At 39.8% G+C, this 23903-nt stretch overlaps 1 protein-coding gene and 1 pseudogene across 1 annotated transcript in view; both read left to right on the top strand.

Moving 5' to 3' along the window:
* The window catches only part of LOC137977142 (uncharacterized), a gene marked incomplete at its 3' end in the record, with an annotated part of 47217 nt that extends 29917 nt beyond the window's left edge, over positions 1–17300 (top strand). Inside the window, exons 5-32 of the mRNA XM_068824416.1 lie at positions 656–797; positions 892–1232; positions 1812–1953; positions 2147–2287; positions 2543–2733; positions 3183–3324; positions 3696–4048; positions 4988–5129; positions 5368–5508; positions 6106–6296; positions 6390–6531; positions 6951–7300; positions 7500–7641; positions 8268–8596; positions 8978–9119; positions 9432–9775; positions 10041–10182; positions 10433–10764; positions 11242–11383; positions 11728–12122; positions 12539–12680; positions 12938–13275; positions 13882–14026; positions 14309–14652; positions 14971–15112; positions 15702–16033; positions 16684–16825; positions 17119–17300. Coding sequence (XP_068680517.1) covers positions 656–797; positions 892–1232; positions 1812–1953; positions 2147–2287; positions 2543–2733; positions 3183–3324; positions 3696–4048; positions 4988–5129; positions 5368–5508; positions 6106–6296; positions 6390–6531; positions 6951–7300; positions 7500–7641; positions 8268–8596; positions 8978–9119; positions 9432–9775; positions 10041–10182; positions 10433–10764; positions 11242–11383; positions 11728–12122; positions 12539–12680; positions 12938–13275; positions 13882–14026; positions 14309–14652; positions 14971–15112; positions 15702–16033; positions 16684–16825; positions 17119–17300 — 6153 coding nt within the window. The remainder of the gene's footprint in view (positions 1–655; positions 798–891; positions 1233–1811; positions 1954–2146; positions 2288–2542; positions 2734–3182; positions 3325–3695; positions 4049–4987; positions 5130–5367; positions 5509–6105; positions 6297–6389; positions 6532–6950; positions 7301–7499; positions 7642–8267; positions 8597–8977; positions 9120–9431; positions 9776–10040; positions 10183–10432; positions 10765–11241; positions 11384–11727; positions 12123–12538; positions 12681–12937; positions 13276–13881; positions 14027–14308; positions 14653–14970; positions 15113–15701; positions 16034–16683; positions 16826–17118) is intronic.
* A 34-nt stretch (positions 17301–17334) lies between these two features.
* On the top strand, positions 17335–23713 carry LOC137977141 (properdin-like; annotated as a pseudogene).
* The last annotated feature ends 190 nt before the right edge of the window (positions 23714–23903 follow it).

Raw genomic sequence — 23903 nt, 5'->3', positions numbered from 1 at the left:
AAAGAAGGAATTGAGACATTTTTTGCCTTTAAACTAGCTGTGGAACCACTTGAAATTTTTTATTTGAACATGGCCTATTTTCCGGTATTTTTAGTATGGGGGAAATTTTCATAGCTATATTTCCGTGAAAGAAAAGTTAGCATTTGGCTTTGTTTCCTTGAAACGTAATTGTCAAAAAAGGTTCCCTTGCAGTTTTCAGGGGAAAAGAATGATCCGAAGTACTTAAAAAATTAAAGTTTGCACCTATCCTCCTGACCCTTCAGCCTTCTGGCTGCCTGGTCACTTCCATAACAAAGGAATCGGTCTGTGAATCTCCAATACTGCTCATTCACTATTGGCTGGTTCGTGGTCACGTGGAAGCTAAAATGTGCAAATTCAATTAAATAACGGGCTCAATAAATTATTAACAGACAGCAAGGAATAAATAAAAAGACTTATGGGCTTCATGAAATCAAAGTGCGCCATGATAGTGCTAAGGTTCTTTACGACCTGATTTTACCATTTGTTTCGTCCCGCATTCATGTCGATAGTTGATTTCCATCTCAGAACAATTGTATTACCACCATCTGGAATAATCCATACTGCATCGTCGTCTATTTTGTTTTCTTCTAAAACACAACTTTGTTCAGTCTCCCGTTTGTTTTGACATTTGCAGGAATATACAGCCAACCGAGATTACGTCAATGTGGTAATCACCTCTCTGGATGAACCAATCATAGGCCGTTATATTCGCATTCACCCGCTTGAGTGGCACGGACATATTTCATTCCGATTTGAGTTGTATGGATGCTATTCAGGTGAACTAAAACATACCTTGATATGTTTTCTATGTGATTCAACTTAAATCATTCCGTCAATATTTGTATTGATTGAATGATTTTTTGCTTCAAGGTTTCCCTACACCTGAGCCTCCAGCTTGCATGGCAGGTTTGGGATTAGAATCTGGAAAAGTTCCAGATTCAGCAATAACGGCATCGTCGATAGCCAACGCAAATTACAAAGCCAGCAATGGTCGATTACAAGCTCAACCAGGAAATGGGGGTTACGGCTGGATCCCTTCATCACAGAACAACCAGGAATGGTTCCAGGTGGACTTTGGAAGTTGGACCAAAGTAGCAAGGATAGCTATTCAAGGACGACAAAATGCTGCCCAGTGGCTCACAAAGTTCAAACTTACCTACAGTTATGACGGTCTTTTTTTTAAGGAATACATCGAGGATGGGAGAGCGAAGGTACTCCCCAAGTACAAACACCAGTTGAGAAAACTAAAATCATCGGTTAAGAGCTACTTAAAGCACAGTTTAATATCTTACCTACAACGACTTTTAATCACTTTGATTTTAACTGCAAGAACCGAAATAATTAAGGCCATTGCATATAACAGGTTGGCATAAACATGTCTTGCTTTGGATCCAGACTACATAGTGGAAAAAAACGTTCCTTCTTTCAGTATCCAAATTACTTCAATATATTGGCTTTCGCAGATTAAAGTATTTCTGTAGAAAATGGAGATGATCTTGTACAAGATACACAACATATATATAACCAACGCCTTTAACAAGAAACTGGTTAATTATCAAACGTCTGGCTCTTTAAAACACAGCTAAGTACTACTAGCCTGGTCGATAAAAAGAAAAACAATGGAGTGCTAGACGAACTAGTTTTTTTTTTTTTTTAGGGTGAATGACGACATTAACCCTTAAGTCTAAAACGGCCCCCTCATTTTACAGTGGGCAAAAGATAGAGGATGAAAAAATGTGTGAATGAAATTTATTAAGTATATGATTTCATCCCGGCTCTTTTCGCTTCAGGAACTCAGTGGAAGCCCAGACCAATTTACAGTCGTCAGTCATCTTCTAAAGAATCCAATTATCACCAGATTCATCCGAATTATTCCACTTGCCTGGCATGGAGCGATTGCTATAAGAGCCGACTTCTACGGTTGTAAGTCCGGTGAGTAAAACCGATTAAAGTTAAACTACAATCGACAGGGTCTTTTATTCATTCAATCTCTACCCCCTTCTGCACCTATTTCCTGGCCATCTCAGGGGTGGATACTCCAGTGTCCCATATGCAACTGTCATGATCTCCCATCTCTCATTGACCCATTTTCTTGAAAATCCTGCAATCTTCAATTTGTCGACAGGTTTTGAAATTCCAAAGATAGTTTGTGCCTCGCCTCTGGGAATGGAAAGCGGCAAAATTCCAGACTCGGCTCTTGTGGCATCTTCTCGGTACAGTCAATATTGGGGACCAGAACGGGCAAGGCTATATCTGCAAAATGAAGGTAACGACGTCAGTACTTGAGTTGATTCACTCCAATTCAAACAAAGACTTGCGCACGTACTTCTTCTTGTAGCCTAAAAGAACCTGAACCACTGTTACTCTTGTATAGTTTTCTCGCTATATTTGAATGTACTGCTAGGGACCTCCTAATCAGCTTCATCAACCCGAGTTGAAATAAAGTTACCTACCTACCACCTTCAATATGTGGGGCGTCATTCACCACGACATCACAAAACATACACTTATGTAATTTTAGGAAGCTATGGAGGAGGCTGGATTTCCCAATTTCAGGATGACAAACAGTTCCTTCAGATCGACTTGGGCGTTGTAACAAAGGTTACTAGGATCGGTCTTCAAGGTAGAGCTGATGCCGGCTGGTGGACAAAGAGTTTTACATTGTCCTACAGTAATGACGGAACAAATTTCACTCCATACGATAGCGGAAAGGTACGGGACAAGAAACATCTCTCAAGAAACATCCTTCTTTTTGAACAAAGATCACCCGTTAACCAACATTTAAAGTTGGGCTTGTTAACACCTTAGAAAAAAGACTCGTCAACCTTTCATTTCTTTTTCCGTTTAAGATCCAAGTTTACAGGACTCACCTTGCAGATCCATCGAAGTATCAATCATTGGTTTTCCGCGCTCCCATTTTCTAATTCGCTGTCCTACAACAGCTTCATCAAGAGAGACTTCATTCTTTTCCGCTCAATTTGCTTTCTGGACCCTTATATTCAAGCTTTGAGTTTAAACATGTGCCCATGAGAGGTCTACAGCTACTTCTGAATTACTCGTAAAACGCCCGTCATCAACTTGTGAACAATAATCTCCTTTATCAAGTAAAGCTATGATCCTCGCCGTTATAAACGCAATTTTTGCAATTGCTTTATTTTTAGGTTTTTCAAGGAAATACAGATAACAAGACACCTGCAGGACACATCCTGGAAACACCAATTTTTGCTCGATTTGTAAAAATCAACATCAAGATGTTTCGTGGTTATCCAACACTAAGAGTAGAGCTTTATGGATGCACGCGTGGTAAGTTCATTTTGTTTCTTTAAAATGTGAATCTGCAGTCGACAAGAGTCAACAGCTGGTTCGCTGCGTCGGCGAAGCAAGTGGAGCACGCAATCGCACGGTCGTCCGTGGTTCAAGCCCGGTTCAAGTCTGCATTTTTAAGGCTCACTTGCAACTGCTGAAGTTGCTTACCTAACTGTGATATTCATCCTTACTTTGCTTTCACTTCAATTGCGATAGCCACTCCAGATTTACGACATTAATTAACATATTCAGTTTTTGCTGAAACTGCTTAATCCTGCTCGACGAAGTAAGCTATAAATCAGTAAAAACTATCCAACTTTTAATTGGAGCTGCTGCAGCACTAACTCCAGCCACACTCTATCCCAAAGGTTTCCTTAAGCCAACAACGCCACAATGCATGGATGCTCTTGGAATGCAATTTGGAAACATACCCGATTCAGCAATCACAGCTTCAAGCTCTGCAAACGCAAACAGTTTCGCACCATACGTGGGGAGGCTGCACTTTCTCTCCGCTGGCAGTGGTAAGCAAGGAAGTTGGGCTGCGAGATCCAATGATGCCAACCAGTGGTTTCAGGTCGATTTTGGAAGTTGGACCAAACTTTCGGCAGTAGCCACCCAGGGAAGACAAGACTCTGATCAATGGGTGAAAAGCTATAGCTTATCATACAGCTATGATGGGGTCTTCTACACCACGGTTGACAACGAGAATGCGCAAAAGAAAGTAAGACATTGTAATGATAGAATTTATGCCATAAATTAATGACCATCCATCAACATATTACGGCCATACGAAAAATTTTCAAACTTTCATTAAATCCACATGCAAATAGACGCTCGTTCTCAAAAGACGTAAATAAAGTGCTTTATTATCGAACTGTGTTAGTTATTGTACAAAAACCGCACGAAACGACTACAATTATTCCATGGTATTGTACTGTTAGTTATTTGTAATCTTGCTTATTGTACAATAGAGAACCGGTTTGACTAGTTAAGTTGCTGGCGTTGCCCCGCACGCACAAATTTGTAACACGTTCTCGCGAGTTGTTTACAATTCATTTACTAAAAAATTTAGTGCAAAAAAAGTTGGATAGTAAATAACTTATTAGATGTTTTGGCGTTTAGTATCGCTAAGTATTTCTACTTTTTTTTTGTATTTTGAATCGCCCTGGCGGGCTCGTCAAAGCAACAGTACACACCAAAACTTAAAAAAGATATACATATTACTTTATTCATTAAAAAATCTTATTAAAAATCTTGCAATAAAAGTCTTTTCTTGAAAAGAAAAAAAGCTTAATTAATAGCCAAAAAGCAGTACAGTCTTCTCGCCCAGGCAAAACTTATCCTAATAACAAGAGAAATAGAGGATATTACGAAGTTTAACGAGTAGCGCGTACTATAATCTTTTCCGCTGCGTAACACTTCTTTGTCATCTAAATAACGATAGCGGCATATACCTGCACTCGCACTCAAAGAACCTCACATTTTACCACCGAGATTCTTGATTCTAAAACTTTGAATAGTCCTATATAGGATAGTAACTAAAGAAGACCCCAGAAAATAGAACGTGCGATGTTTAATATATTGACGATTACGAACTAAAAACTGCACATTCGTAATAATATATTTTTTAAACGCTTGCTTAAACTTATTCTTCCCTCAGATATTTACAGCCAACTCTGACCGATACGCCGTGGTTAGAAATGTACTGAACAAACCAATAATAACGAGATTCATGAGAATTCATCCAGAGACCTGGCACGGCCATATTTCTATGAGAACGGAGTTTTACGGTTGCAGGAAAGGTACATATACAACTAAATACGCACTAAGCTCTCCCCCAGCCATACATTGGAAAGGAAACCTGTTCAAATAATAACTCTACGACTTTATATCACAAGAGCTAGGGAGTAAAACGCACATGTGTGTTCAACATATAAAAACCATTCTCCGTAGACAAGTTCAATTCGTTTCCCAAAATTCAAATATCGCTGTATCCATTCAAATCTTAACTAATAAAAGTATCCCATTTTAACTTACCAGGATTCGAAACACCAAAAATAGAGTGTGCGACACCTTTGGGAATGGAAAATGAGAACATACCAAACTCTGCTATCGTAGCATCGTCCAGGTACAACCAATACAGAGGACCAGAACGAGCAAGACTTAACATGCAGCAAGAAGGTACCTTAGTACTATATAGTTTTAAATCAATGCAGCCACGATTCGCAGAAAATTTTTTATTAGAACTCGTTTTCTTCCTGCGATAGACCACTCTCTTAAATGGCCACCACCTTAACATTCTTTCGTCTTTTTGTTAATTAAACCTACCACCATCATTTTGAAACAAATATTCTTTTGAAATTTGCTAGTCGTAGCGAGGCTAGAAATGCTCATTAGCATTAAAACAGAATGACGTATTTGGCCCCCATTATGAAGAGAATTTGGCCTACTGGTGAGAGCACTCGATTCCCGGTCCTGATCCCATAAAGTGAGTTGAGATTATGTTGGTGGGCTTCTCTGCTTAGAGAGTTTTTTTCCGGTTTTCCTCCCTCAGCAAAAACCAGCATACACAGCTGATTCCAGTTGGCTGTAAGCTGTGCTCCAAGATCATATACATACACCATACAGCGGCTGCCAGAGGCGCCAGAGTATGCTTTTGGTTCGACCTTGTTGAGCTGCTTCGTTGCTGTACTTTTCGACTTAGACTACCGAGACATTTATATATATTTAACAGCAACCTCATATTAAATAATGAAATAAAATTTCACTTCCATTTAGGTAACTATTATGGAGGATGGTGCTCCCAATACGCGGATACTAAACAGTTCCTTCAGATTGACTTAGGACAAGTTACCAAGGTTACAAGAATCGCTCATCAAGGCAGATCTGACGCAGGCTGGTGGACAAAGACCTACACTTTGTCTTTCAGTAATGATGGAGCAGTGTTCAGTTCGTATAAGAATGGCGAGGTGTGCTACTTTTAATTTGAGATCTGTTTATTCTAAAGCTTAGGGCTGTTTTTGGAACTTATTCGTTTGCCATTCACATTGTTACTCCTTTAGATTCTACAAGGCAACGCAGATCACACGACAGCTGTTGGTCATATCCTGGACCCACCCATCGTTGCTCAATTTGTTAAAATCAACGTTAAAACATTCAAGGGATACCCCGTTCTAAGAGTGGAACTTTATGGATGCACTGATGGTATGGAAAGTTTCAAGCCTTAAAAATTCTGTTCAATTTACACCACCTGAAGCCATTTATTACAGCTATTTTGACTCGCTTCAATTAAATTGCTACGTGAGACCTCACAATTTACAGTCTATAAAAACAACTGGGTGTAAGAATTAAATATAATCTATTAGTCTTTAACTTGTGGACGTACTCACAGCTTCATACGGATTGTTCGATCTCCGCCATACTTAAATACTTCATTGTATGGCAGTAAAATACAAGTGAATGAACCTGGAAAAAGAAGCAGTGCTATCAGTTGCTACTGTCCCTTCGGAACCAGAACGATTTTTTACACCCACGACAGGAGATTGTTATAGGTTTTGCTTTTGCTATTAACTAACGGCAAGAATGTCCATAATATTAACCGTATTTTTCTTGGAAAATCAAAGGTTTCTCCACACCAGCTCCTATGCAGTGCATGATTCCCCTTGGAATGCAATCACAAGACATACCAGATTCAGCTATCACTGCTTCAAGCTCTTATAACCTAAACAGCTTTGCTCCCTACCTCGGCAGACTCCATCTTCTCTCTAGTAGTGGTAAATACGGAAGTTGGGCAGCGGCATCCAATAATATAAACCAATGGTTCCAAGTAGATTTTGGGAGCTGGACAAAAGTACGAGCCATTAGCACTCAAGGAAGACAAGATGCTGCCCAGTGGGTAAAAAGTTTTACTGTCACTTACAGTTACGATGGCGTCTTCCACCAGACTTTCCACGACGATAACGGTTTGCAAAAGGTGGGGCAAAAAACTCTTAATCTAATATGACACAACAGATTTCGTTTTGAAACTATCAACATTGTAATCTTTTAATCATCAGTTTCACAACTTGGTCATTAGCGCATTAAAAATAATAGTTCAATCATAACTGCACTGGAAAGACCCAACACAAACGTCTTTCTTATCTCACGCCAATATCCTTATTTTGTTTATCTAGATATTCAAAGCCAACTCTGACCAGTACACTGTGGTAAAGAATGCACTGGAGGAACCAATTATAACACGTTTCGTTAGGATTCATCCCGAGACTTGGAATGGCCATATCTCAATGCGAACGGAATTTTACGGCTGCAAGAAAGGTATTCTATAGAACTCCCCGCTTCTCCTTTGGAAACATGACAATCGTGATAAGCTGCTGTTTATAGCACAATAGAAGAGCTCAAGAGCTCATGCTTTCAATTGAGCCGCGGTTGGTAACTAGATCCAAGTTGTGCTCTCTTTTTGGAATTCAAATCCATCCATCTCCACGTACAAATGATTGAAAACACTAAACAGAAGAAGCTTATCTTAGTCCGTTAGTACACACAGTCGGCAGAGCAAGAGAGCCAAGCTCCACCCTTTATGGCGCGATACTTTCCCTTCAAACAGTCATAAAAAATAACCACCGATAGAGAAAAGGATTAAAATAACCACCATCTGCTTCTATTGATACTAATATCAGAGATAAGGGACCTTCCCGTATTAAACATGCTATAACACAAATGTGGGGTCGAAAAAGTAATTACGCACAACTTGGGGAGCATAGTGCAACAATTAAAAAGCGAAAACTCTTTGATATATTTGTTGACACTTCATTGATTTCAGCACAATCGGAACCTGATCAGTGGCTTCCTTACTGATGGTTAGGTTGTCTCATTCAACGACAATCTTTCCTACAGAAAATTTAAAGACATTTTTATTGTTTAATAATGCCCTCGTTTTATAGGATTTAGTCCACCAAACATCGTATGTGTCGATCCCCTTGGAATGGAAAATAAGCAAATTCCTGACTCAGCCTTGAAATCATCGTCCGATTACAATCAGTACTTTGGAGCACAAAGAAGCAGATTAAACGAACAAAGAGAAGGAAGCTATTATGGAGGTTGGGCGTCTAAGCATGCTGACGTTGGACAGTGGCTACAGATCGACCTGGGAAAGACAACTGAAATCACCAGAATAGCAACACAAGGAAGATCAGATGCAAACTGGTGGGTTACAAAATATAAACTGAGCTACAGCAGGGGAGGAAGATTTGAGTTTTACAACAATGGAGAGGTGAGAACCATTCAAATACTTCTCTTGGTTACGAAGTAGTATTCGGCAGTTCTTAACACTTCGCAACAAAGTGGAGTGAACTTTTCCAATCTTGCGCAAAACGTTTAAAGACATTATAACCACTTTCGCAGAATAAGTAGCATACTCAACTCCTTCAAAACGGATTACCCTCAGCCCCTTCACAACAATCTCACACACTGCACATGTTCGGATATTTTCATCCGCCAACAGTTGAAATGGAAAAGAAAATATCGAAAAACGTTTATAAACACGGAAATTATCAGTATCGACAGAACCCAAGATTTCTTCCACTGCTCAAACCCAAGCCGTAAGATTTGATTTGACTACACCATTTTTTTTTTGTTTGTTTCATTCCAACAGGAAATCAGAGGAAATATGAACAAGGATACTGCAGAAGGTCGCATTCTAGAGCAGCCAATTGTAGCTCGATACTTACGAATTCATCCCACTACTTGGTATGGACATATCTGCATGAGAGTGGAGCTGTTTGGCTGTAGAGAGGGTGCGTTTTCAAACTTCTTTCTACAACTAGTTATATCTAACTTAAATCCTTGTATAACTTGTTTACGTCCGTTGATCATTATAAAATTAAGTGATAATTTTGCATTAAAGCATCGTGGATAAATCCATCAAATACGTTCGTCATATGCAATGACGAAAACGTTTTCCGGCACTTTTTCACTCCTGGGTTTTTTTGGACATACTGGTTAAGAGGTAGGTAAGATTTTTCCAGTAGCTGCATTCATGCATTTACCGTTAGCTTCATTTTTGCTTAAAATTTAAAACTGATATCATGAGCTGCGTGTTTCAAAAGGTTTTGATGCTAAAGACACCAAGAAATGCAACAGAATCCTCGGAATGCAAACCGACCAGATCCCAGACTCTGCAGTAACTGCATCCACCTCGTACAATTCATATATGGTCCCTGGAAATGGAAGGCTGCATTTTCAGGCAAAAAGTAACGCGTACGGGTCCTGGGCTGTGTCCAAGAACGACAAGTTTCAGTGGTTTCTTGTTGACTTTGGCACTTTCACCAAGGTTACTGGATTATCGACCCAGGGAAGGCAAGATGGTGATTGGTGGGTCAAAACATACAGTCTTTCTTTTAGCTACGATGGAGTATTCTTCGAAGACTACAAAGAAAATCGTACTAAAAAGGTACCCTCACGTTTAAAGTAGCACTGTCAACTCGGTTGGAGTCTGGCACCTCTCTATATACTAATATCAAACGAGGTATCTTCATGAAATTTGTGTTTTATTTGTTTCAGTTATGACAGTTCTAATGGTTTAGTTATAAAAATGCAGCATATTGAAGCAATACTAAATATAACCCTCCAACATTGCTGAATTCGTGGATGCTTCTTTCGTTCGTTTGTGAACGAACGTGTTGCCACAATTCCAACAAGCATGTTTCATTTTCCAGATTTTTGTTGGCAACTCTGACCGTTACACTGTCGTTAGTCATCACTTCAAAAACCCCATTGTAACAAGGTACATAAGGATCAACCCAATTACTTGGCAAGGCTACATAGCTCTGAGGGCTGAATTCTATGGCTGTAGGGAAGGTAAGTAAAATAGGCCGGACCTTTTTGTGAGTAGATCTTCTTCCACAATTACTTTATACCATAGAGCATGGACCAAACCATGTAAGATACACGATTTAAAACACGAGTGTTATTCATGGATCTAAGAGCATTACTCGAAATCTATTCCCTCAGTCTCTATTAGAGAGAAGATGCAAAGAATACAGAAAGTATTCGCAATCTTTTTTTAATTCGGAATATGAAAAATTTAGACTATCAATTTATTATCTAGGATTTGAAACTCCAACGGTTGCCTGCGCCTCCCCTCTCGGATTACAAACACGTCAGATTCGAAATAAGGATATCGTGGCCTCCTCTCAGTATAATCAATTTTACGGCCCAGAAAGAGCAAGACTACGCGTAGTTACTGAAGGAAATTACATCGGCGGATGGTCTCCTAAATCATCAAACCAAGGGGAATGGATCCAGTTTGATTTGGGAAAAAATACAAAGGTCACAAGAATGGCAATTCAAGGGAGGGACAACGCCGATTGGTGGACCACAAGCTACTCTTTGTCCTACAGAGTCGACGGAGGAAGTTTTGTTTCCTACGAAGATGGCCAGGTTAGCACAAATTGTCAAACGCCAGTTTGCGTCTATTTTGTAATCGACGCAGCATTTTGCTATAAGATCTTAGCTTTCAATGATTTGTTCACACAATCAACAATTGTAAAAAAAACGATGGGAATATCCATAGTGAATAGACCATTTTACAGTTGTGGCTAAGTTACCAAGCCTAGCAATGGAAGCGAGGCTGCCGGTGACCCTGTTTTGATACAAACCTTCATGCTTTTGTAATGTTAATATGGACTAATTAGCGTTACAACAACACAATTTACATGATAAAAGCAGTGAGGTCTGTATCAATGTAAGGTCACGGCAGCCTCGCAGCCATTCATAGGCTTGGTCGCTGAGCAAACAACTGTAAAATGGCCTATTGGAAGTTTCTATCCAGAGTAGCATAGTTTTCTAATTGAATACCACTTCGTGCTTTTTTATTCATTTATCCAACACAAAATATCATTTCTGCTCCAATTATAGGTATTTCCAGGTAACAGAGACAGAAATTCACCAGTTGGAAATATATTAAACCCGCCAATTGTGGCTCGATACATCAAGGTTCAACCAAGGACTTGGCAGGGATTCATTGCTGTGAGAGTGGAGCTTTATGGATGCCGTGAAGGTATATTTTTCCTTTTTGCATAAATAAGATACTTAGTATACTTAGCGCGAGAAAGATGTACCAAAAACAGAGCAGCAAACTTTATATATCAACAAAGTGACAGTAGCGAGATATTGTTCGATATGAGGAGAGTAGCAATACTTACTGCATATTATAGTTAAGACCCAAGAGTATTACGTACTGCAAAGAAATTAGTTTCCGCAATATAGATTTCAATTAATTGTACTTGCTTCATACTAGGGCCAAATAAAGAATCGCACTACCGTCAGGTTTGCAATAACGCTCAATGACCTTAAAACTACTCCATACAAAACTTAGCTTAATTTGATACAGATATCTGCCAGATACACGATGCAATAATTTTAGCGACACTAAAACAATAGCTGTCTTAGGATTCTCAACACCAAAGCCACCCACCTGTTCATCTCCACTTGGAATGCAAAACAACCAGATACCAGACTCCGCTTTACGCGCCTCTACGTCGTACAATACAAATTCGATGGGACCTGGTAATGGTCGGCTACACTTTCAAGCAACATCGGGCAAGTATGGATCTTGGGCAGTGTCTGCGAACAATGAATTCCAGTACTTTGAAGTAAACTTTGGTGACTGGACCCAAGTTACGAAGGTCGCCACACAAGGTAGGCAAGATGGGGCATGGTGGACGAAGAGCTATTCGCTTGCTTACAGCTATGACGGAGTATTCTTTGAGGACTATAAGGAAGAAAACGTCGTCAAGGTAACTACAATTCTTTTTTTTAATCCTCCAGTTACAACTAACAACAAAGATCAACTATAAGTGGGAAAATGGCTATACAGAGTCCTGTCTATCGTACTCTTAACTTTCTTCACAAATTGCTGTTACGATAAAATGCCTTAACCAATGACATACTGAACACCCTGACCCCTGGCGAGTAAGAATTATCTGCAGACTTTGACTGGAACTGAATCACAGTCACATTACCAGCAAAAAGTATTGGACTTTTTCAAGAATCCAACTTAAGCTTTGAAGTCTTAAAAGTGAAACCCCTTCGGTGACTCAGGTTTTCATGCATCACTTGTTCTTGTCATCTTGGATACTTAATTTCTGGCAGCCTTTTTTTAGTGCCAGTAATCAATCGTGTAGTGGCAATAATATTATGTATTCTCTAACAGGTATTCTCGGGAAATTTTGATCAGTATACGGTGGTTTATCACACTTTGAAATATCCCATCATTACCCGCTACCTTCGCATCAAACCCAAAACATGGAATGGTTATATTGCATTACGAGCCGAGCTTTATGGTTGCAGACAAGGTAAGTGGAGGTGCTTTCTACTTTATTGTATCCATATGTCGGCGACACATAAAAGTTACAATTAATATGATAAGTCTACGAACACTGACATATTTTCAGTCGCCACTTACCATAATTGTCATCAATGACAGAGATTTTCATATTACCCTTAAGTCTTTCATTTGATACGGCTCAACTTAAAATATGACACAAAGTTCACTCTACATAAATCGTAAACGTTTATGCAAGCGTGTCAATACTTAAAACTTTCTTGAAAGGTTTTACGCCTCCGGAAATCAAATGCAGAGATCCCTTAGGAATTGAAAGTGGCAAAATTCCAAGTACTGGTATTGCAGCCTCGACAATGTACAACCAATATTGGGGACCAGAGCGAGGCCGTCTACGAACAGTTAAAGAAGGAAGCTACGGAGGAGGCTGGGCTGCTCAGTATAACGATGCAAAACAGTTCATACAGTTTGACCTGGGCAACGTAACCAAGGTAACAGCTCTTGCAACTCAAGGAAGATCAGACGCTAATTGGATGGTTACCAGCTACACTTTAGCATTCAGTTTGGATGGCGGGAATTTTATTCCTTTCGGTGCTGCAGATGGACAGGCAAGGAAATACTAATATTAGTTCTATAAACCAATCGAGAAAAAATCAGCTAAGAAATTTAATATTTAGCTGAAAGTAATTATATCTTCACTTGAAACAAAGACTAGCCATAACAACAAAAATCGGGCGGAAAACAAGTCCACAAATACTTTTACCAAGGTCCCTATCACTTCGAACAATTAACATAATAGTGCCTCCATAGAGCAGTTTTCGAATGAGTGTCTTTAAACCAAAACCAAAGTAATTACTTTGGCCATTCAAAAAGTACGGACACAATCCAGTAAACCAATCAAAACTCTAAGTAATTACACGTAGCCAACGCAAAGCGCGGGAAAATGTGCACGCGCGAGCCACGATTGGTTTTGGTTTCACTTCTGATTGATTGAAAAAGTGGCGCGAGAACTTTGAACTAATCACTGAGTGAACTAATGCAAAACCAAAGCAATTCGCTAATTACTTTCGACACTTAATTGAAAATCGCTCTATTCATCTACAGGTTTATTCGTCACATGTTCATTATTATTGCTATAAAGGTCAGATTACTACTATCTTTGTAATACTTTCTGTTGAGCTTTCCTTTTAACTTCATTCTTATTATGTTATTAGGTCTTCATTGGCAATACTCTGGACAGGAACGAACCCGTTGGTAACACAATCGATCCACCCATAATTTCGCGCTTTTTACAAATCCGAGTAAAAACCTCAAAAGGTCACCCAGCTTTGCGTGCCGAGTTCTATGGCTGCACTAGAGGTAAGTCAATAATTTCATCTAATTTCTGATGAAATGCATTGCATACTCTTTAATTTCAAGATGTTCCTTACTCAGAAGTCCAAGTATTTATAATAAGCACGGATGATCCACCCCTAACTTTGCTTTCACACGTTGCTCTGTGTTGAATGCTATAAAGGCACTTTTCCATTTCCTCCTGAATTTTCCACGTCTGTTTCAAGTGACGTAACAAGTCGCATTGTCATTAGTTTTAAAAATACAATTATTAATTTTAACCTTCATCGCATTATTAAATTTACATAGGCTTCCCTGCCCCAAAGTCTCCAGTATGTGTAGAGGCGCTAGGAATGCAAAATGGGAAGATTCCAGACTCTGCAATCACGGCTTCAACAGAATACTCCACAGCATATAAATCCATTAATGGAAGATTACACTTTCTGTATCGATCAGGAAGAGTCGGGTCCTGGTCAGCAAAAACAAACGACGTTTTCCAGTACTTGCAGGTAGACTTTGGCGATTTCACAAAAGTCTCCCGCGTAGCCATTCAAGGAAGAACAGATGCAGATCAATGGGTCAAAAGCTTTAGCCTATCGTATGGCTACGACTCGATATTTTTTAGAGTTTACAAAGAAGATAGACGAAAAAAGGTAAGTAACTTTCCATAAAAAACAAACATTTCAAAAATAAATTTTTAAAAGGAAAAAGGAAAATGAAAAAGGCGGCTTTCTCTTTCTCCAAATGTCAATCGTTACCCATTTCATAAAACAATCATGCCAGATATTATTCTATAAAAGAAAAGATGTTCAAACTATTGTTCCCACTAATAGTCCCGCTTTTAGGTTGACCAATAAATTAATACTGATTCGATAACAAACTTGCTCAAAAATATTTGCTTATCGTTTCTGTTTTAATGTAGTTTTTGAGTGTCGTGTTGAAGAACCCTTCGTATTCTTACGCCGTTTCAGGTATTTCCAGGAAATAATGACCGATATACAGCTGTAATGCAGGCTTTGGAAAATCCGATCATCACCCGCTTCATTCGTATCCACCCGGAGTCCTGGCAAGCCCACATTTCCATGAGGGCAGAATTCTATGGCTGCAGAAAAGGTAGGTGAACAAGCTCATAGATTACCACTTAAAAATTCGAGTATCAACGAGTTTTCACAGTGCCACTTCACGAGATTTCAGAAGTTTGACGATGAGCCTGTCAGTCATCTTGCTTGTACAACGTATGTTTAAGACAATGAACTCCATCCATCACGTATATATAATTACAATTCAAGACAATGAACATATTCCTTACCTAAGGAATGGTCATTGGACCCCAAGCAGAGTGAGGAAGAAACTAAAGCTAACAACATTGAGAGCAACGTTAACAAACAAATCTTTGAATGTAGACGAACACAAAGACTGACCGACCCAGGATAACTTTATGTTAAATATTTCAGTTAGTTTCAATCTTTGCAACATGTAAAGTTACTCACGATTTATTGTTAAATGCTCGCGCCTCCAGTGAAGCACATTAACATGGCGGAAGTTAAGTGCGTTTGTTTCTGTGGAACGCGATTACCGAGCAAAAATACCTATGAATTAGTCGGCACCGTCCTTAAATGAAGGAAACTAATTGCCTTAAGTGACGGTGGAGGAATGTCCAAACTGCTTCAATTTAACAGGCTATCCTTCTTTCTTGCACTAGGGTTCGAACCACCAAAACTCGAATGCCAATCAGAACTTGGAATGACAACCGGACAAATTCCCAATAGTGCCATCACAGCTACCTCCCTCTACAATCAATATTATGGTCCAGAACGAGCCAGACTTCAAACTAGCAAAACGGGAAGTTATGCCGGAGCATGGATTCCTAAAGCTAATGATATCGGACAGTGGATTCAAGTCGATCTTGGCAAAATCACCAAAATAACACGGATTGCCACCCAAGGACGTCAAGATGCAGCTCAATGGGTCAAAACGTATTCTATAAGTTACAGTGTTGAAGGAGGCCCATTCTTAGCCTACAATAACGACTCGGTGCGTAATACCGTAAACCCTGGTAAATAACATAGGTAATCTGAGAAAGACAAGGACATTTGTTTGAAGTCGCAATTTGCCTTTGTAAGTTGGACAGACCTAAAATTCAAAGTGTGAACAGTACAATATCACGACATGCATGCAAGTCCCAAGCTAATTTATAGGCTGGTCGGATATATTGCAAACAGAAGAAAAGTTATTTACATGAAGAGAAAACCGAAAACTCGAAAAAAATCTGCATCATTATAACCGAGTCCACAAATAACGTTGATGAAAGGCGACTGTTCTCATGAATGCACCTAACAATTGGAACAAAAAAAAAAGCTGCAACGTCACAACTTCTCTTTCGCTTTTAGCTGATTTTATAACCACAATGATGGCGAATAGATTTGTCACGTTCATCATTTTTCAATTTACGTATACCTGCTAAAACAAATACCTTGTTTTTCTCTTCAGCAACACGCTAAAAGCAGCGGTGTCTTCTGATTGTTTAATTTTCGCGCAATCAACTGAACTTGCAGCGTTGTTAAGCAAAACTTCATCATTGCACTTGATAAAGTAACTGCTTTTATATCTTAGCTACCAATTAATGTTTCCCTTTTTTTCGAAAAAAACTGCAAACTACCTTGACCCAACTTTTATCCTCTCAGATTCTTAGGGGCAACAAAGATCAAAATACCGTCGTTGGACATATCCTCAATCCACCCATCGTAGCACGCTACATAAGGATTCACCCCAAGGAGTACCAATCCTATATGGCCTTGCGCTTTGAACTCTTTGGCTGCACTGAAGGTTTGATAGCTGTAAAATCCAATCCCATACACTGAATTGCTCGCTCTAGTTATTTGCTGACCTAAGTATCGTAACCATAGCCAACTTTCAATATACAATTGTCTTCGGTATTATCTGTCGTAAAAATAATGAACAATGAACAATAAAAGGACGCAATAATAACAGTTTTACAGGTCCTGTCTATTTAAAAGAAGTTTTCAGGAAGTTGAAGAAACTTGGTTCACTTTCGGCGCAGGAAAGTGCACAAACATGCACAAATCTCAGTAAGCACCTACACTTTTCATCCTGTATAGGCTTTCTCGTTCCCGAAATACCCTCCTGCCAGATTCAGCTTGGAATGCAGAACGAAAATCTGCCCAATTCAGCAATAAGTGCCTCTTCGCAGCTAAATTCATACTATGGACCCGAAAATGCTAGACTACATTTCCATCCACAAAGCGGCCGCAACGGAGCCTGGATTCCAAACAAACAAGACCACGCTCAATGGCTACAAGTGGACTTTGGAGACGAGACGGTAATAACACGAGTTGAAACCCAGGGTCGTCAAGATGCTGCTCAGTGGGTAAAAGAATATACACTCCGGTATAGCACCGACGGCAATTACTTCCGACAATATCAAGTCAATGGATACACCAAGGTAAGTCACTTATTATACCTTCAAAGGAAGATAACCCCTTTGTGCTGGAATGGCAGGAGAGCTACCTCATCCCGTGCATTTAAAATTATTGAGCAAAGAAGCGAGTGCCTTCTCCAAACAATCCATTCAAACTGAACTAAGAAGCGTTATGTGTCATAACGGTCAGATTGAAACTAAGATAAGATAGAACAAATTCTCTCAAAACACTCTTCATGATAATGCAAATATAGCGGATTAGATTCGAAACAATTCAAGACGCGGTTTAAAGCCCGGAACACACCTATCTCAAGCAATGACCACATGGTTTGATTCTGAATGATTGTAAGAAAAGAGGCCTTGTAATTCTTTTGTCTATTGAGAGAACAAATCAAAGTAGTTTGACCACGACATAACCAATGATTTCCCCACTACATCAAGCCATTTTCTAACCTTATTTGTGCAGACCTTCCTTGCCAACAATGACAGATACATGGTTGTCGCTCATGACCTAAAGCCACCAATCAGAGCTCGGTATGTCAGAATCGTCCCGGAGGAATGGAATAGCTACATTGCATTGAGAGCAGAGTTTTATGGATGCAAAACCAGTGAGTAATTTATCTTTTAACAATGCCGGCACAATGTGAGTAAAATAAAATTGAATTTCCCCAGTAGTTGTTAGAGTGAAGGGATATGTTGCTGCTTGTAATCCAAAATGCCTTTTTCATATTTGTTGGAAAAATTCGATATCCTGGCCGGAAACGTTTTAGCCGACAACACCCGCAGTCTAAAGGTTCCTAAAAGGAAACGTAAGGTATTTATCCTTAAAAATACAAGATTACTCAGGTACTAATGTGTGCTACATTAAACGAGCCTAGTTTATTCTTGGCCGGAAACACTACTTTCACTGAGAGATGACCCAGCTGAAAGTGAACTCTGCGATCTTCCATAAAATCACAGCACTTTCCTGCTTCTATCTAACCGGTGAAATACAGAAAGCTGTATCTTTACTGTCCCTGTTGTATGCCATCCAGAAGCATCTTTACTAGAGCTTATCGGTTGTCCATGCATTGCAGATGACGGTGGCTATTCCACCTGGAGTTCATGGAGCCTTTGTTCTGCTTCTTGTGGAGGAGGACGACATTCTCGAAGCCGCTCCTGCACCAATCCTCCTCCCAGCCCTGGCGGCAAAGATTGCTCCCAGTTGGGACCTGACACCGAGATTGGTAAATGCAATATCAACGGCTGTCCAGGTATAAACCCAATTGCCCATTATATCATAAACCCTACATATGAATTGTACCGCTGCTTTGGCTGCTGGTAGTTAAGGTAAAATAGTTACCCCGCTTTCTTAACCGTCTAAAATAGTCTGTCGTAACAATGCTCTTTAATTTACAGTCGATGGTGGCTATTCCGATTGGCAACCTTACCACACATGCTCTAAATCTTGCGGAGTAGGAGCGCAAACATGGCGAAGGACATGCACCAATCCACCGCCGGCAAACGGTGGAAAAAACTGCAGCTCTCTTGGATTGAGCATGAAAACTACAGAGTGTAACACACACAACTGTCCAAGTAAGAATGATATTGTCTTTTTGAATTATTCCACAGTATCTGAAATGCACACCGATCCAAAGAATATATTTACACATGTCGCACGTACATCGTCCTGGCTTTTTAAACCGCGATTTTTGAATTGGACTTTCTCAACGAAACGTTTTAAAACTTGCCACTCAAACTGAGGCAAAAACACTCCCATTTGAGAGACATCCCAACTATTCGCAAATGTAAGACCCAGGCAGCCTCTTCATAATTTTTTCTTGGCCATTCACATTGCAACCCACGGCTATGCACGTACACGTATTGCAGTGTTGAGTGTTGCATTTAACCTTTTACATGTCTTTTGTTTATATTCTTATTTATTCTTTAGTCAATGGAGGTTACACCGATTGGACAGAGTGGTCGGACTGCTCTACTTCCTGTGGAGGGGGTGAACGTTTGCGAACAAGAAAGTGTACTGAACCTGAGCCAAAATATGGCGGAAACAATTGTGCTAGCCTCGGACCAGGGCAACAAACAGAGAAATGTAATACAAATGCATGTTCAGGTACGTTTGCGTTTGAACGAAAGCTGATGTGCGTTCAATAACCAAGACTCGGGAAGAAAGCTATAATTATAAGGAAATTATGAATGTCACTGCATTAATTATGCCATATTACATTTCCTGTTGAAAATGTAATTTTGCTCGATAAGATCTTTATTTTCAATTAAGCTTTCATCAGAAACGTAATTGGATTTAATGAAATTTATTGTCATTAATCAGAAACTAATCGGCCTTAATATTTCAATTGACAACGGAGACGTCTTAAGATGTGGACCGATTCCTTATTTCCCGCAAAATTCTTGTTCAGCTATGGTTGAGCACCGGGCTGCCATGCGGGAGGTCGTGAGTTCGACTCCGGCCGGACCAACACTCAGGGTCTTTAAATAACTGAGGAGAAAGTGCTGCCTTTGTAATTACATCCGCAAATGGTTAGACTTTCAAGTCTTCTCGGACAAGGACAAAAAACCGTAGGCCCCGTCTCACAAATATCTTCCATGTTCATTAGTTCCCTTGTGGGACGTTAAAGAACCCCCACACTATTCGAGAAGAGTAGGCGATGAAGTTCCCGGTGTTGTGGCTGTCCTCTGCGAGTATATGGGTGGGTGGGTATAGCAGGTCCACATCAGCTAAATAGCTGCCAAAACTTCAACCTGCTCAAACAAATAAATAACAAACAAACAAACAATTGTTTCCAGTCAATGGTGGTTATTCACCTTGGGGACCGTATGGCAAATGCTCAAAGTCATGTGGAGGTGGAAAGCAAACTCAGCGAAGAAGTTGCACCAATCCAATACCAGCGAACGGCGGAAAAAACTGCAGTGGTTTGGGACCAAGCATTCAGTCCCAAAAATGCAACACACAGCCATGTTTAGTCCCAGGTATGCCGTGCTCTGTTATTTCTCTTCTCCCCAAAACAAAATTCTCGAAAAATTGAGACAAGGATCGTGCAATACCTTTTACCTTGGTGTTTTGCTTGGCGTCATGATTCGTCCATCGAAAATAAATGATAACCACATTTGAGTTGATAGTCAACTTCTTGCGAACCACCAACTACCACATTACCCTTATCACACTGGACACACACATGTAGGACCTTGCCAAATTACGACTGCTGCTGGCGCAACATGGGCAAAACTAATGATAAGGATAAAATCACAGCAACATTTTTCTATACAACAAAAGCAATAGCTAGCTCGGCAAGCGTTTTATACGGTCGAGATCGAATAGTCGTCTGCACGCCTCGATGAACTCCGTTTTATTCTGTACTGGATACAGTTGCTAAATAAAGGGAATTAAGTTGAACTATTGGCTGCGTGAGAGTCAAACTACGAGCAGAAATCGACATTCAAGGAAACGATAGCAAAATACACGAAAGCCTAAAGTTGGGATGCTTACGAACGATGCATGAATTCCAAGAGGCTAATATAAAACTTGACTTGTGAAAAACCTTGCTGTTGCAACTACCGTAGACTTGAACAATTGAAACGAGAAAAGTAATAGCTAAATTTTGAAGGTATGTGGAAATTACCCGGGAAGACTTACTTCAACGACTTAAATACAAACGTGTACAAACAAGGAATGCTGGTGAAAAAACAAGTCTGAATTGATTTTTTCGTCATAAATTTCAATTTACCTTCGACCAAAACGAGCGTTTTAGTCACTATCTCAACGCATGTTTCCCACACTTTAAGAAAAAGAGTAAACGTTGATTTATAATTATTGATTTTGTCCCTGATATTAACTGAGTTCCTTTTCAGTAAACGGTGGTTACAGCTCTTGGGAAAACTGGAGCACATGCTCAAAGACTTGTGGAAAAGGCCGAGGTCAAAGAACACGCAAAAGAGTCTGCAATAATCCAGCGCCTCAAAATGGTGGAAAAGACTGCTCTGCGCTTGGGGAGAACAGGGAAATATCTTCTTGTAAACCAAAGAGAAGAAAGTGTCCCGGTGGGCATATAAATATGAAAGTTCTACTGTTTTAAAATTGTACCTCCAAGCATTATAAAGATGCCTAGGTTGACATCCTGTCACTCATTTAATAATTTTCCGCAGTTCACCACGTCCTTACACTCAAAACTTTGTATTTGAATGATATTCCCTCCACCTAATTGGCTTAGTTTTAAAAAAAACACATAAACATAAACAAATTAGCTTCACCAAGCGGGCAACCTAAAAGTTCCAAAAGCTAGGATGATCACCGACCGACAAGAAAAAAACCAAGGTTATTGATAAGTATAAGTAAAACTTGCGTATTTTTTGGGTAGAACAAACTTAAGAAGTGCTTCCCTACATTGGGATAAAAATTACAAAATCTGATTTCAAAAATAACCCCACCCTGAAATTCATCTTTATTTGAGACGACAGATTGGAGCTTATTTTATCTTGACTTGTATTATCTCTTCACTCAAAATGTAGTGGACGGCGGGTATGGCAAGTGGACGAAGTGGAGTAGATGCTCAAAAACTTGTGGGGGAGGAAGACAAAAAAGAAGTCGCAAGTGCAACAAACCTAGACCTGCTGCAGGCGGAAAGAAATGTAATGTGATTGGTACAAAAGAAGAAACAAAAGAATGCAACAGTGAAACTTGTGGCCGTAAGTACACGTCATAGTTTGCACTATCTGATGAACCAACGTTAAATAATCGTTCCGTTCCTCTCTCAAAAAAGGATGGATTTTTGCTTACCCCACACTTAAAAGACACTAGAAGAAAACAAATGCTATTGTGTGTAAGCGTAGAAGCACACTATGGCCGCTTTGCCCGGGTGAGATGCACTTGAAGGAGCAGCCATTTCACTCATATTGCGTGAACCAGTTTTCTCCACATGGAACATGGTCAATCCCCACAACTCATTCAGTTCTCGTTGGTTCTGGTTGGCTCCTAACAAACCATAAGTTGAATCGGCACGCTTCATGATGACGTCGACCTGAGAAGCCACTTGAGCTTCCTTGCTTGTCTTCTTCCAGTTGGTGTTTCAACCCTACTACATTTATTTCATAAAAAGTCCCAGCAAACATAAATACTTAAATACCACTGTCCATTAGTAAAACGTTTTCTTACTTTTTCGTCTTACTTTCATATGGAGGTTTTAACAAGAAGATAACATAAGAATACGAAATATGTTAAATCATAAACTCAGAATTTCGTCAATTCAATTGGATTCCGGCCCTAGATTGCGTTAACTGATTTGTCCATGCTATTAATATTGTTTAGCTTCTTGGAAACCACTTGGATGCTACAAAATGACAACTCGGGCTCTTGGAGACCAATTTTTCAAACGCAACAGAAGGGCCACGATTAAAATGCGATATGAAGAATGCGTGACAAAGGCAGATGCTGATGGAACTGTTCTGTTTGGCCTTGACGAAAGGGGCTGCTGGAGAAGTGATCAAGCGGAACCTTCTTACGCTAGATATGGGAACTCAGAAGACTGCAAGACAAGGGGTCAATATCACATGGGACTTTTGGAATCGGAAACAATATTTGTTTACAAGAAAAATGAAGGTACTAGGGAGGAAAACGGCAATCATGCGCCTGGTCAGCCATTTTTGGTTTAATTTTTATCTTTTCTCAGTGGAAAGTGTCCGGCCGAGCTTTAAGCGCTCCAATCGAGCGAAATCTTAACCTTTCTAGAAAAGAACGTTTGATCCTCACTTAAAGTTAAATTTCCCAACTCATAACACAAATTCCTTTTTCAATTGCCACTTCTGAACTAAATTCAGTCAACTGTAAAGCTGATAATATTTATCTCATTCACAGCATGGATCGTCCAATTTCCAACCCATTTTTGATGATAACAAAATATTTCCTTGTTTGTCATGAGTATGATTTCCTTTCATTTATTTTTTTGCCAGATCGATTCATTTTCTGGAACAAATGGGAGCCAGTTGGCTGTTACATAAATAAAGCACCAAAGGCGTTGCCCATTCCTTACGATATTGATGTGAGCAGCGTATCCGGAAACGACGCAATCTTCGAACATTGCAGAGTGTTGGCCGAAGAGTTTAAATATAAAACATTTGGCGTCGACGGTGACATTTGTTGGACTGGTAACGATGCTGGAAACACTTACGACAAGTATGGTGTCTCCAACACGTGCTCTGTTTCCAAGACTACTGGTCATGGTTCTGGAAAGTCGAACCAAGATAGCATCTTCGTGTATCAGTTCCAATAATAAAAGAAGGGGGTAAGAAAAAAATTAAATCTTCGCTTTAACTTTCCGAAAATGACCTGTCAGGTGGTAGAAACACTACGTCAATAAAACAAAGTAAGTCTCGAAGATGACCCCTTGTCATCCTCTTCAGCAAGGTCGCTCAGGTGAATTAAGGCCTGGACAGGCCCAGATCTGTTTTATGAAATAAGTG

This window comes from Montipora foliosa, chromosome 11, assembly GCF_036669935.1.
Source record: "Montipora foliosa isolate CH-2021 chromosome 11, ASM3666993v2, whole genome shotgun sequence".
NCBI classification, from domain to species: domain Eukaryota; kingdom Metazoa; phylum Cnidaria; class Anthozoa; order Scleractinia; family Acroporidae; genus Montipora; species Montipora foliosa.
The sequence above is the reverse complement of the archived record's forward strand: the minus strand, read 5'-3'. Positions and strand labels throughout refer to the sequence as shown.